This window comes from Symphalangus syndactylus, chromosome 7, assembly GCF_028878055.3.
Source record: "Symphalangus syndactylus isolate Jambi chromosome 7, NHGRI_mSymSyn1-v2.1_pri, whole genome shotgun sequence".
Lineage (NCBI taxonomy): Eukaryota > Metazoa > Chordata > Mammalia > Primates > Hylobatidae > Symphalangus > Symphalangus syndactylus.
Window position 1 is genome coordinate 63,600,807 of NC_072429.2, and position 12,617 is coordinate 63,613,423.

At 41.0% G+C, this 12,617-nt stretch overlaps 1 protein-coding gene across 5 annotated transcripts in view; it reads right to left on the bottom strand.

Annotated features, from left to right (window-relative positions):
- Positions 1–463: 463 nt before the first annotated feature.
- RGS20 (regulator of G protein signaling 20) overlaps positions 464–12,617 on the bottom strand; it is a 105,349-nt gene continuing 93,195 nt past the window's right edge. For all 5 annotated transcript variants that reach the window (XM_055286396.1, XM_055286395.1, XM_055286398.2 and 2 more), the window contains 3 exons: positions 7,502–7,585; positions 5,457–5,691; positions 464–1,504 (listed from right to left, as the gene is read on the bottom strand). In XM_055286396.1, the coding sequence (XP_055142371.1) occupies positions 1,316–1,504; positions 5,457–5,691; positions 7,502–7,585 (508 nt within the window). In that variant the 3' untranslated portion in view covers positions 464–1,315. The remainder of the gene's footprint in view (positions 1,505–5,456; positions 5,692–7,501; positions 7,586–12,617) is intronic.

The following is a 12,617-nucleotide window of genomic DNA, read 5'->3' on the forward strand; positions in this document are numbered from 1 at the left end:
TATGAGAAGTTATTCTTTTTTTTTTTTTTTTTTTTTTTTTTTTTTTTTTTTTTTGAGACGGAGTCTCGCTCTGTCACCCAGGCTGGAGTGCAGTGGCGCAATCTCGGCTCACTGCAAGCTCCGCCTCCCGGGTTCACGCCATTCTCCTGCCTCAGCCTCTCCGAGTAGCTGGGACTACAGGCGCCTGCCACCACGCCCGGCTAATTTTTTTGTGTTTTCAGTAGAGACGGGGTTTCACCGTGGTCTCGATCTCCTGACCTCGTGATCCGCCCGCCTCGGCCTCCCAAAGTGCTGGGATTACAAGCGTGAGCCACCGCGCCCGGCCGAGAAGTTATTCTTTTTACCTATGATAAAAATAGTGGGATCTAAGGACAGAATCCTAGTCTGGGAACTAAAAGATAGGCTGCACGTATCCCTACTTAATCTTCTATTTCCCAAATATGTACATACAGAAAAATAAAGATTGAGATAAAATTCTTGTGCTTTATTTCTTTAAAGAATGAAAATGCCCATATTTCTTTCAGTAATAAAAATGGAAATATGCTTATTTGACAGTTTTGTTGTGAACATGACCAAGTTATGAATTTAAAAATTCATTCTTTAGGTTGGCGAATTCTGATAATAATATAACAGGAACTCTTTTCAACAAAAGAATTTTCTAAGCACTGCTTCTGTTACCAGACACTGGAGACGGATTCACTTCAGAGCACAGTGCTTTCCATTAACCATGTAGAGATCCACACGCACACATATGTCTCCATACATACATACATACATACTGTAAGATCGAGTAGAATGCTATTTTTACATGTAGTGGTCACATCTTTTATGAACTGTGAATTTGGGTCTTATAATGGCACTGGTAAGTGACGTATTCAAACCGAGTTTGATGGACGGAAGATGTCGTTGAGAAACACCTGAATGTCTTGTCTTTGAGGGGAGAGTAATCAGTTACCAAACTCATGCAAAATAAAAGTGGTTCCCTTTGCTCTGGTGGATGTACCTGCTCCGGGCAGCAGGGAGCCTTCTGTGTGTAGCCTTCGCCACTGACAACATGCTACTGTTATTGTAAATGCAAATACGCTATCTTTCTACAACAGCCATATCCCTTTATTTTTTTTTTTCAAAAGTATCACTAAAGGTGGCTGCAGTTTACATGGTGAATATATAGCAGTCTGTTGAAGGAATCATCTGTTATTAGAATAGCCTGAGTATTACTCCAGCAGAAGATGCTACAACCTCTAAATTCCCTGTGCTAGATGTAGCCCATGAGTTCTTTTATTATTTTATTAATAATAAATATATTTGAAAAATTCTATGCTTCAACGGATTTCTCCGATAAGGACTGAAGCAAGTCCTTATAGACAGCAGAGTTCATGAATCGAGGATATGAGTCTCTGTGCATCAGGGTGTAAATCTGAAGTTGAGCATCATCGAATATGTGTTGGGATGGCTCCACCATGTTTCTGTTGATCACTTCTCTCACCCGGGAGTCTAAGCTCACCTGTCGACAGAAACGAGTAGGATCTGTATTAGAGACTTTAGTTGTATCTCTATCCCAAACTCCTAGAGCTTGTGGGGATTTTTGTTGTTGTTGTTTTTGTTTTTTTTGTTGTTTGTTTTGTTTTGAGACAGTCTTACTCTGTCACCCAGGCTGGAGTGCAGTGGTGCGATCTCAGCTCGGTGCAACCTCCGCCTCCTGGGTTCAAGCAATTCTCTTACCTCAGCCTCCCAAGTAGCTGGGATTACAGGCACCCATCACCACACCTGGCTAACTTTTAGTAGAGACGGGGTTTCTCTGTGTTGGTTGGTCTCGAACTCTTGACCTCAAGTGATCCGCCCGCCTGGGCCTCTCTAGGTGCTGGGATTACAGGCATGAGCCACTGTGCCCGGCCTTGTTGTTTTTTAAATATCCCAAACCAAACAAGATCATCCAAAAAATCCAAACCACCGAAAGAGAAACCGAAGGCATAATCAACGCAGTTCTCAAATGTCAGTGGCATCAGCAAGCTCCAGAGGGCTTGTGAGAGCGGTTCCTGGGCCCCACCCCAGACTCAGTAGGTGTAGGGGCCCCTGATTGCTTGTTATTTCCCACAAGTTCTAAGTGATGCTGGTGGGGCTCACACTGCTGTTTAGAAGAAAACAGGCAGCACAGACTGTCCCTTGCTCATTTCGTTGTAACGTGGGGGCTGACGCCTGCAGGCCCAGGCTTCCCCTGCTGGCCCACAGTGGCAGGGCTCTGGGGATGAGTGCTGGCTTGCCCGGAGAGTTGGGCACAGGGGTGAAGTGGAAGTTGACTCAAAACCCTGGAAGGTTCCAACACAGGGCCTGAGGGCAGACGATGCCTGTGTTTAAATTCCAGCCCTGGCTGGGTACGGTGGCTCACGCCTGTAATCCCAGCTCTGTGGAGTTCGAAACCAGCCTGGCTAACACGGCGAAACCCTATCTCTACTAAAAATAAAAAATACTAGCTGGGCATGGTGGCAGGTGCCTGTAATCCCAGCTACTCGGGAGGCCGAGGCAGGAGAATTGCTTGAACCTGGGAGGCAGAGGTTGCAGTGAGCCGAGACCATGCCACTGCACTCCAGCCTGGGCAACAGAGCGAGACTCCATCTCAAAAACAAAACAAAACAAAACAAAAAAAAACCCAACCCTGTCACTGCATAGCCGTGGGGACTCAGGCAAGGTAAACTGTGTCCTAGTGAGCTCCTCCCCTGAAGTGGGGATGATGATGATGGTAATGTCTTATGGTTTTGGTGATTTAATGACAAAGTGCTTGGATTTCACTAAGCCCATAGGAGATGTTGATTGCTCTGATGTTTGGCTCTTCCTAGACAAGGTGATCTGCCTGCTTCTGCCTCCCATAGTGCCGGGATTACAGGCGTGAGCCACCGTGCCCGGCCTGTTTTTGGTTGTATAATACTTCAAAAGACTGATGAAAAACCTTGCCTTAAAAAAAATCATGACAAAATAAAAATACGTGGAAGCCATAAATTAAAGGACAAAAATTATCTTGTTCTTTATTAATTCAAAATGAAAATAACTTTTTGGACTCAGTATTCAAACATGTCAACTGAATATTGCCAATTTAACAACGCGAACTTAAGAAAGCAAAACGTAATGACGCAAAATTAAATAAGCCAACGACCCCACCACCTGGTCTGCCTACACTAGGCATACGGGAGTCATTTGAGACGGTGGGGTTTGCCTCAAATCCAACTCTTCCTCTCTAGCGTCTTCAGCTGGCCTAGCTAGGCCATCGTCACGTCCCTTTGGACTCCTGAATTAGTTTTCTAATGTCTTCTCCAAATCCACTCTGCAGCCCTATTGGTCTTTCAAAAATCAAAATTTGATGATATAAACAGGCTAAAATCCAAGGGCTTCCCAAGATAAAAATCCAGACACTTCGCCATGATGCCCAAACCTCTCCATGCTCTCCGACCACCCCTTCTCTAAGTCTCCTCCTGCTGCCTGCCCCCAGCCCTAATAGTTTGGTAAGCACCCTCCCCTTCCAGCACAATCTATGTACGCTTGCAGTGATCACACAACTTCATGCTCTTCCCTGGGCTCGCCTGGTCCTGTCTCCTGGGATGTCCCCATCCTGCTGTGTTTGTGGAAATTTCCTTTTCACTATCCTTGGTCCATCTGTAGCCTCCTTGAGTATTTTTCTCATTCTCGCCCACCCCTTTGTGGATGGCTCACCCCCGAGCCCCAGTGAGTGCTGAGCATGTGGCCAGGGGTCCTGGTCTGTCCGCCCACATCTCCAGGAGCTCCATGACAGGAGAGGCCCTGCTTCTTCAACCTGACATTCCTGTCGGCACATAGTAGGAAATAACCAATAGTTTTATAATTAGAGCTACAAGGCACCCAATTTGAGAACAATCTGACCTCCTAAATTTTATTTTATTATTATTATTTTTTTGAAATGGAGTTTTGCTGTTGTTGCCCAGGCTGGAGTGCAATGACGTAATCTCTACTCACTGCAACCTCCGCCTCCCGGGTTGAAGCGATTCTCCTGCCTCAGCCTCCTGAGTAGCTGGGATTACAGGTGAATGCCGCCACACCCGGCTAATTTTTTGTATTTTTAGTAGAGATGGAGTTTCACCATGTTGGCCAGGCTGGTCTCGAACTCCTGACCTCAGGTGATCCACCTGCCTCAGCCTCCCAAAATGCTGGGATTACAGAAGTGGGCCACTGTGCCAGGGCTGACCTCCTACATTTTAGATTTGAAGAAACTGAAACACTGACAGGTGGAAACTTGCCCAATCTCATTCATCTGATAATTTCTTGAATGTGAAAAGGCCAGCCTGGGGAAAACCTTTTCAGCATCAGTATCACATCTGTGATGCTGCTGCTCCATAACATCAAGATACCTAAATACAAGATTTTTCTTAGAATAACAAGATAATTTTATTTAAAGGAACGTCTTAGGGTGTAATATTTGTGAACAGTGTTCAGTGTCAAATGGAGACTCCAGGGGATACTTTTTCCAGAAAAATGCACAAAATTTTTCACAGATTTCAGAGGACTCTTGGAGCCCCTCTGCAGGTCCACAGTCAAAGGGATCTGAAAACCGTGAATGTGGGTACAGCTGTTTGGTCATGTTCAGCTTGACCCAGAACATCAACTGCAAAATGTAGAAAACAGCTGCACCCGCATTCATGGTATTCAGATCCCTTTGACGGTGGACCTGCAGAGGGGCTCCAAATGTCCTCTGAAATCGGTGAAAATTTTTGTGCATTTTTCTGGAAAAAGTTAAAAGTAATGGTAAGGCTGGGCACGGTGGCTCACGCCTGTAATCCCAGCACTTTGAGAGGCTAAGGCAGGTGGATCACGGTCAAGAGATCAAGACCTCCTGGCCAACACGGCGAAATCCTGTCTCTACTAAAAATACAAAAATTAGCCGGGCGTGGTGGTGCGTGCCTATAATCCCAGCTACTCTGGAGTCTGAGGCAGGAGAATCGCTTGAACCTGGGAGGCAGAGTTTGCAGTGAGCCAAGATCGTACCATTGCACTCCAGCCTGGGCAACAGAGTGAGACTCCATCTCCAAAAAAAAAAAAAAAAAAAAAAAAAAGGCGATTATTTTCTTTAGATTTTTGAGATGGAGTTTTGCTGTTGTCACCCAGGCTGGAGTGCAATGGCACAATCTTGGCTCACTGCAACCTCTGCCTCCTAGGTTCAAGCGATTCTCCTGCCTCAGCCTCCCAAGTAGCCGGGATTACAGGTGCCCATGACCACACCAGGCTAATTTTTGTATTTTTAGTAGAGACGGTGTTTCACCATGTTGGTCAGGCTGGTCTCCAACTCCTCACCTCAGGTGATCCGCCTGCCTCAGCCTCCCAAAGTGCTGGTATTACAGGCGTGAGCCACTGTGCCCAGCCTATGGCAATTACTTTTGCACCAAGTTAATAATTTTACCAACAGCCTTAGGAAAAGGCATTTCGTGGTCACATACCTCCTTAGGAGAAAGTATAGAAATGTAGTCTTCATAGATTATCCTTGCTTTCTCTTCAATAATGTTTTTATTAGCTTCCTTTTTCAGCTCCTCACAGGCCATCCAGAAGAGCATATTTTCTTCACTGAATTCTGTTCGGAGGAATTCACGGAATGCATTCCTTCCTGCTGGAGTGACCATTAGTTTGTCGAATGACTGAGCCCAGGCGTTGACTTCTTCCAGAGTAGGAGCAGGGCTTCGTGGAGACCAAAAGAGAGGGGGCAAAAGGGAACTGCTTATATAGGTTGAACATCCAAAATTCAAAAATCTAAAATCCATATTGCTCCAAAATCTGAAACTTTTTGAGCATTGACATGACACTCAAAGGAAATGCTCATTGGAATATTTTGAATTTTTGGATTTGGGATGTTCAACTGGTAAGTATAATGCAAATATTCTGAAATCTGAAAAAATCTGAAATCTGAAACATTTCTAGTTCCAAGCATTTCGGATAAGGGAAACTCAAACTGTATTTCAATCTCCTTGTTACGTGGGTCTTTTTGGATACCTTCAGGTTCACTAATTATTTATTTAGTTGTATCTAATCTTCTATTTCAATCATCAATTTTTAAAAAATTTGAACAATAATATTTCATTTTTAAAACTTCTATTTTATTTCTTTTCAAATCTTCCAGGTCATTTTTAAAATAAATGTGTTAACATGCTGGGCGCAGTGGCTCACGCTTGTAATCCTAGCACTTTGGGAGAAAGAGGTGGGTGGATCACCTGAGGTCAGGAGTTCGAGACCAGCCTGGCCAACATGGCGAAACCCCATCTCTGCTAAAAATACAAAAATTAGCTGGGCATGGTGGTGGGTGCCTGTAATCTCAGCTACTTGGGAGGCTGAGGCATGAGAATCGCTTGAACCCAGGAGGCAGAGGTTGCAGTGAGTCAAGATTGCACCACTGTACTCCAGCCTGGGCGACAGAGCTAGACTCCATCTCAAAAAAAAAAAAAAAAAGAAATGTGTTAACAGTGTTTACTCTCTTAGAGGTTAGATCACTTTCTTTACTTATATACCATTTAATTTTGGCAAGCATCTATAGCTTTTTCTTTCTCCCTCTCCCTTGATTGATTGATTGATTGATTGATTGATTGAGATGGAGTCTTGCTGTGTCTCCTAGGCTGGGGTGCAGTGGTGCAATCTTGGCTCACTGCAACCTCTGCCTCCGGTGTTCAAGCAATTCTCCCTGCCTCAGCCTTCCAAACAGCTGGGATTACAGGCGTGTGCCACCACACCCCACTAATTTTTGTATTTTAATAGAAAAGAGGTTTCACCATGTTGGCCAGGCTAGTCTCAAACTCCTGACCTCAGGTGATCCGCATGCTTCGACCTTCCAAAGTGCTGGGATTACAGGTGTGAGCCACCATGCCCAGCCACCGTATATTATATAATATAGTTTTATTTTTAAAATATAACTTTCATGTTTGCTTGAGAAGGATATATATTTTCAAATGTTTAAATCCAAGTTTTTGTAAATGACCAATAAATATATATACTATATCTAGATATAGTATATATAAATAGGTATACTATATCTAGATATAGTATATATAAATAGGTATACTATATCTAGATATATAAAAATAGGTATACTATCTTATATATATAAATATATATACTATATCTATAGATAGTATATACTATATCTTATAGTATATATAAATATGTATACTATATCTTATATAAAATTATATAGTATACTTTTATTTTTAAAAGTATATTATATAAAAATAAAATAACATAATATGTTTTGTTAGGAAGCATCTATTTGTACTTGCAATTAGCAAAGGGATTAGACTAATAATGGAACTGATTTCTCTCCCTGTCACACGATGAATTAAATGGAATTCTGCAGGGGAGGAATGTGAGGCCACATAATGATTGGATGTTACTAAATTGCAGTTAGAGAAAGTGTGTGTTCTGTTGAAACATACAAGGCAAAGAAAAGAAAGAGGTTAGTATTTCTGTTAGTTTAGTAGGTAAAAAAAACATGTGATTTCACCTTTCTTCCCAGGTTGGAAGATCTGCTCTGAGTTCGTGGGAAGCTATTGTGGGCCTCTGATCTTCCTGGTTTCTAACAGTGAGACTGCAAAAAAAAAAAAAGACATTCACATGTTGACAGCTCAGTCCTTGCCAAGAAAAGATTTTAAAGAGAACTTCAGATCCCCAAGTATTGATAGAATTTCTTCCTCTACTTGGAAAAAAAAAGACCCCAGTTAGTTTTCCCAAGCAAACCAAAAGTGTGACAATAAGGTACTAGAAATATAAATTATTTATAACATTGTGGTTTCTACTATTGATAAAGAGTTAGAAATTATTGTGTTCAATTATACTTAGAATAATGATTTTTTAAATAAAAACATTCATTAGAAAATAGTAAAAAAAGGGTTGGGCGTGGTGGCTCATGCCTGTAATCCCAGCACTTTGGGAGGCCAAGGCAGGAGGATCACTTGAGGCCAGGAGTTTAAGACCAGCCTGGGCATCATAGCGAGACCCTGTCTCTATTTAATACAAATGAAAACAGTAAATGAAAAAAGTAAGACTGTCAGGAATGTTTTGGGGTTTCATTTCATTTTCTGAATCTTAAAAAGTATACCTCCTCTAGGCTTTGTTTCCAGTCAAAATGGAGGCTTCATATATTTATAGTCACATATACAAAAGTAATAGAGAAAACTAAGAAAGTGCATAATCAAAATCTATTATAGTTCTCTGAAGAGTTTGTTTTCTTATACACATTCTGTACATTTGTCTGTAAACTTATTTCAAGTATTTTTGTTGTTGTCGTAAATGGAATTTGTACTTTTATCTCATCTTCTAACTGGTTATTGTTGTAATATGAATGCTATTTTTTTTTTTTTTTTGAGACGAAGTCTTGCTCTGCTGCTCAGGCTGCAGTGCTGTGGTGCAACCTCAGCTCACTGCGACCAAGCAATTCTTGTGCCTCAGTCTCCTGAGTAGCTGGGACTACAGGCATGTGCCAACAAGCCCGGCTAATTTTTGTATTTGGTTTCACCATATTGGCCAGGCTGCTTTCAAACTCCTAACCTCAAGTGATCCACCCACCTTGACCTCCCAAAGTGCTGGGATTACAGGCATGAGCCACCGCACCCGGCCACTTTCTTAATCACTTTATTGAGCTATCATTCATATGCCGTCAAGTTTATCTGTTTAAAGTGTACAATTCAGTGGTTTTTAATATACTCACAAAGTTGTGCAACCATCCCTACTATCTAATTCCAGAACATTGTCATCACCCCGAAAAGAAACCCCACCAGTAAGCAGTTATTGCTTATTACCTGTATCTCCCCACTCTACCGGCCCTAGGCAAGCACGAATCCACTTCCTATCTCTATAGATTTGCTCATTCTGGAGCATACCATATGTGATCTTTGCTGGCTGTCTCCTTTCACTTGGCATGTTTTTGCACTTAACCCATGCCGTAGCATGTATCGGCACTTCATTTCTTTTTCCAATTAAATAATATCTCATTGTTTGGATAGACACATCACATTTCGTTTGTCCATTCATCAGCAGATAGACATTCGGGTTGTTTCCACATTTTGGCTGCATGAATCATGCTGCTATGCACATTCCTGTGCAAGTACGTGCAAACATATATTTGTGTTTCTCTCAAGTAGAAACCTCGGAGTAGAACTGCTGAGTCATATGGTAACTTGAGTTTTAAAATTTTGAGGAACTCCCAAGCTGTTTTACAAAGCAATTGCACCATTTCACATGGTAATATTTGAGGGATCCAATTTCTCCATGTCCTTGCCAACAGTTACTGTTGTCTTTTTTATTCTAGCTTCATAAGTGGGTGAGAAGTGGTATTTCATTGTGATTTTGATTTGCATCTTGCTAATGACTACTGATATGGAACATCTTTTCATGCATTTACTAGCTATTTGTACATCTTCTTTGGAGAGATGTGTATTCAGATCTTTTGACTATTTCTAAATTGATTTATTTGCATTTTATTATTGAAATGGAAGTGTTCTTTATTTTAAGATCTGAGGCCTAAAGAGTATTATTTTAATTATAATTTTATATCCTTCTTATTTCTGAATTCTTCTGTATTTGTATCAGTTATAGCTATAATTCTCTTGGGGTTTCATCTGCAAATAGGAAGAATTTTACCTCTTTATTTCCAATTCTCAGGCCTCTACTTTTCTTGTCTAATTAGCTAACACCTAAAATACTTTTTTTTTTTTTTTTTTGAGATGGAGTCTCGCTCTGTCACCCAGGCTGGAGTGCAGTGGCATGATCTCAGCTCACTACAACCTCCGCCTCCCGGGTTCAAGCAATTCTCTTCCCTCAACCTCCTGAGTAGCTGGGATTACAGGTGCGCACCACCACGCCTGGCTAATTTTTGTATTTTTAGTAGAGACGGGGTTTTACCATGTTGGTCAGGCTGGTCTCGAATTCTTGATCTTGTGATCTGCCCACTTTGGCCTCCCAAAGTGTTGGGATTACAGGCGTGAGCCATCGCGCCCGGCCAAATACATTGTTAAATGGTAGTAGAGATTGTGGACATTTTGCCTTATTCATGATTTTTGCAGGAATGCTTTCAGCATCCCAGCAACTTAAAAATGGATTTTATCACTGACAATTTGGGTTTTCTTTATCTTGTTGCTGCTGTGTTTTCTATATTCTTTATTATATCTTTTCTTAACATTCTTTATTTTATAAAAGTTTTTCAGCCTGTTTTTAGCACATCAGTTTTATAAATTTTCTGTGTGTGTGTGTGTGTGTGTGTAGCTCTATTTTTCTTTAAAGGCAAAATCGTTAGAAATGCAGGAACCCTTTTGACTTCTTTCTTTCATGATGTCAGGGCTAAATAGTTTCAGTAAATAATGGCTTCTTTTAAAAAAAAATCCAGCCAAAAAAAAACTTGAGAGGCATCTGAGTGGTACGCTCTCTGCATGACTTCCGAGGCTTCTTTTGCAAGCAGAACACATTACTGCTCAGTGGGTATGAAAAAGCAGAGGAAAAAAGGAGATGAATTTGACAGGAGATTCCTCAGAGAACCAGAAGCTGTACTGCAAACTAAATAATGCAAACTTATTTAAGCTTTGATATACTTTTTCCCTCATTTCAAGTAAGAATGTTTTAAAGAGACAATGTGTTTTTGAAAAAGAGAAGAATTTTTTTTGTGAAGTTTTCTTTACCTCGGTCCGCTGTTATTGTTACAGCAGAACTAGAAGATGTCTATAGTAGCCAAAATAGTTGCTCGCTGTGTTTTAGGAAGTTTCGGTAAAAGAAGACCCATGGCCAGATATATTTTGGTAAAATTTTGAGTGATAAAGAGAAAACTTACTAGAAAGGAAAAAAACTTTATATTCAAGAGAACAAGAATCAGCATGCCTTCCCTTATAACACTAAATACCAGAAGGCCTTACAGCAAAATGTTGAGAAAGATTCACAAGTACTTAGAAAACAAATTGCCATTTACCTTTCTTGAAAATTGACTTGACTATGTATATTAATATGGTTAAATCTCAAAAGTGTGGTGAAAAAACAAGGAAATTCACTATTAAAACCGTTGAAGTTTGCTGTGTACTTTTCCCCATCTCATTTCTTCTTCTCTTTACCCTAGAGAGAGCCACCATTTTTAACTTACTGTTTACCATTCCAATTCATAATTACGCTACTATATTATATTCATAAACATATATTTTTAAACATAGTATAAATGTAATTATGTAACATGTATTGCTTTATAATTTGTTTTTTTTCCCTCTAGCATACGAATTTATTTATTTCTGAGACAAGGTCTCACTCTGTTGCCCAGGCTGGAGTGCAGTAGCATGATCATAGCTCACTGCAGCCTTGAACTCCTGGGTTCAAGTGATCCTTCTGCTTCAGCTTCTAGAGTAGCTGGGACTACAGGCACATGCCACCATGCCTGGCTAACTTTTTTTTTTTTTTTTTTTAGTGGAGGCATGGTGTCGCTCTGTTGCCCCAGCTGGTCTGGAACTCCTGGGCTCAAGCAATCTTTCTGCCTTGGCCTCCCAAAGTGCTGGGATTACAGGCGTGAGCCACCACGCCTAACTTATTTATTTGTTTAGTTTTGTTTTTCTAGTATATGAATTTAAATGCTGTATGGTAGTGGATTGTATAACTATACAACAGTATATTCATCCATTCTCCTGTCTATGCCCTTTAGAACCATTTTAAATTTTTCTCACTCAGATGAATGCTGTAGTGAATCCTCTCACACATGTCTCCTTTTTTTGCAGGGGTGTGAGAAGTTTTTCCAGGGTATAGGTTTTTCTTTTCTTTTTTTTGTTTTTGTTTTTCAGACAGAGCCTCACTCTGTTACACACACTGGAGTGCAGTGGCGCAATCGTAATTCACTGCAGCCTCAACCTCCCTGGGCTCAAGCGATCCTCCCACCTCAGCTTCCTGAGTACCTGGGACTACAGGTGTGCGCCACCATGCCTGGCGAATTTTTGTGTTTTATTTTTTATTTATTTATTTTTGAGATGGAGTTTTGCTCTTGTTGCCCAGGCTGAAGTGCAATGGTGCAATCTCGGCTCACCGAAACCTCCGCCTCCCAGGTTCAAGCGATTCTGCTGCCTCAGCCTCCTGAGTAGCTGGGATTATGGGCATGTGCCACCATGCCTGGCTAATTTTGTATTTTTAGTAGAGACGAGTTTTCTCCATGTTGGTACGGCTGGTCTCCAACTCCCAACCTCAGGTGATCCGCCTGTCTCGGCCTCCCAAAGTGCTGAGATTACAGGTGTGAGCCACTGCGCCCGGCCAATTTTTGTGTTTTTTGTAAAGATGGTGTTTCACCATGTTGCCCAGGCTGATCTCGAGCTCCTGGGCTCAGGTAATCTGCCAGGGTATAGGTTTTAAAAGGGTGTATATTTAACTTTCATTTTTCTGATCCTTGTTGGTAGGAAATACAAGCAGATTATTTTCTGTTCCATTTCATTTGCTTATTCTTTTGGTTGTTATTTATTAATGTATTTTAATGTTCCTTATCCTGGATATGAATTATTTGTTAATTGCATTGTAACTATCTTATCTGAGTATGTTTTATCTTTTGATTTTATTTTTGGTATCTTTTGTTAAACATATTTTAAAAATAGCTTTATTAAGATATAATTTGG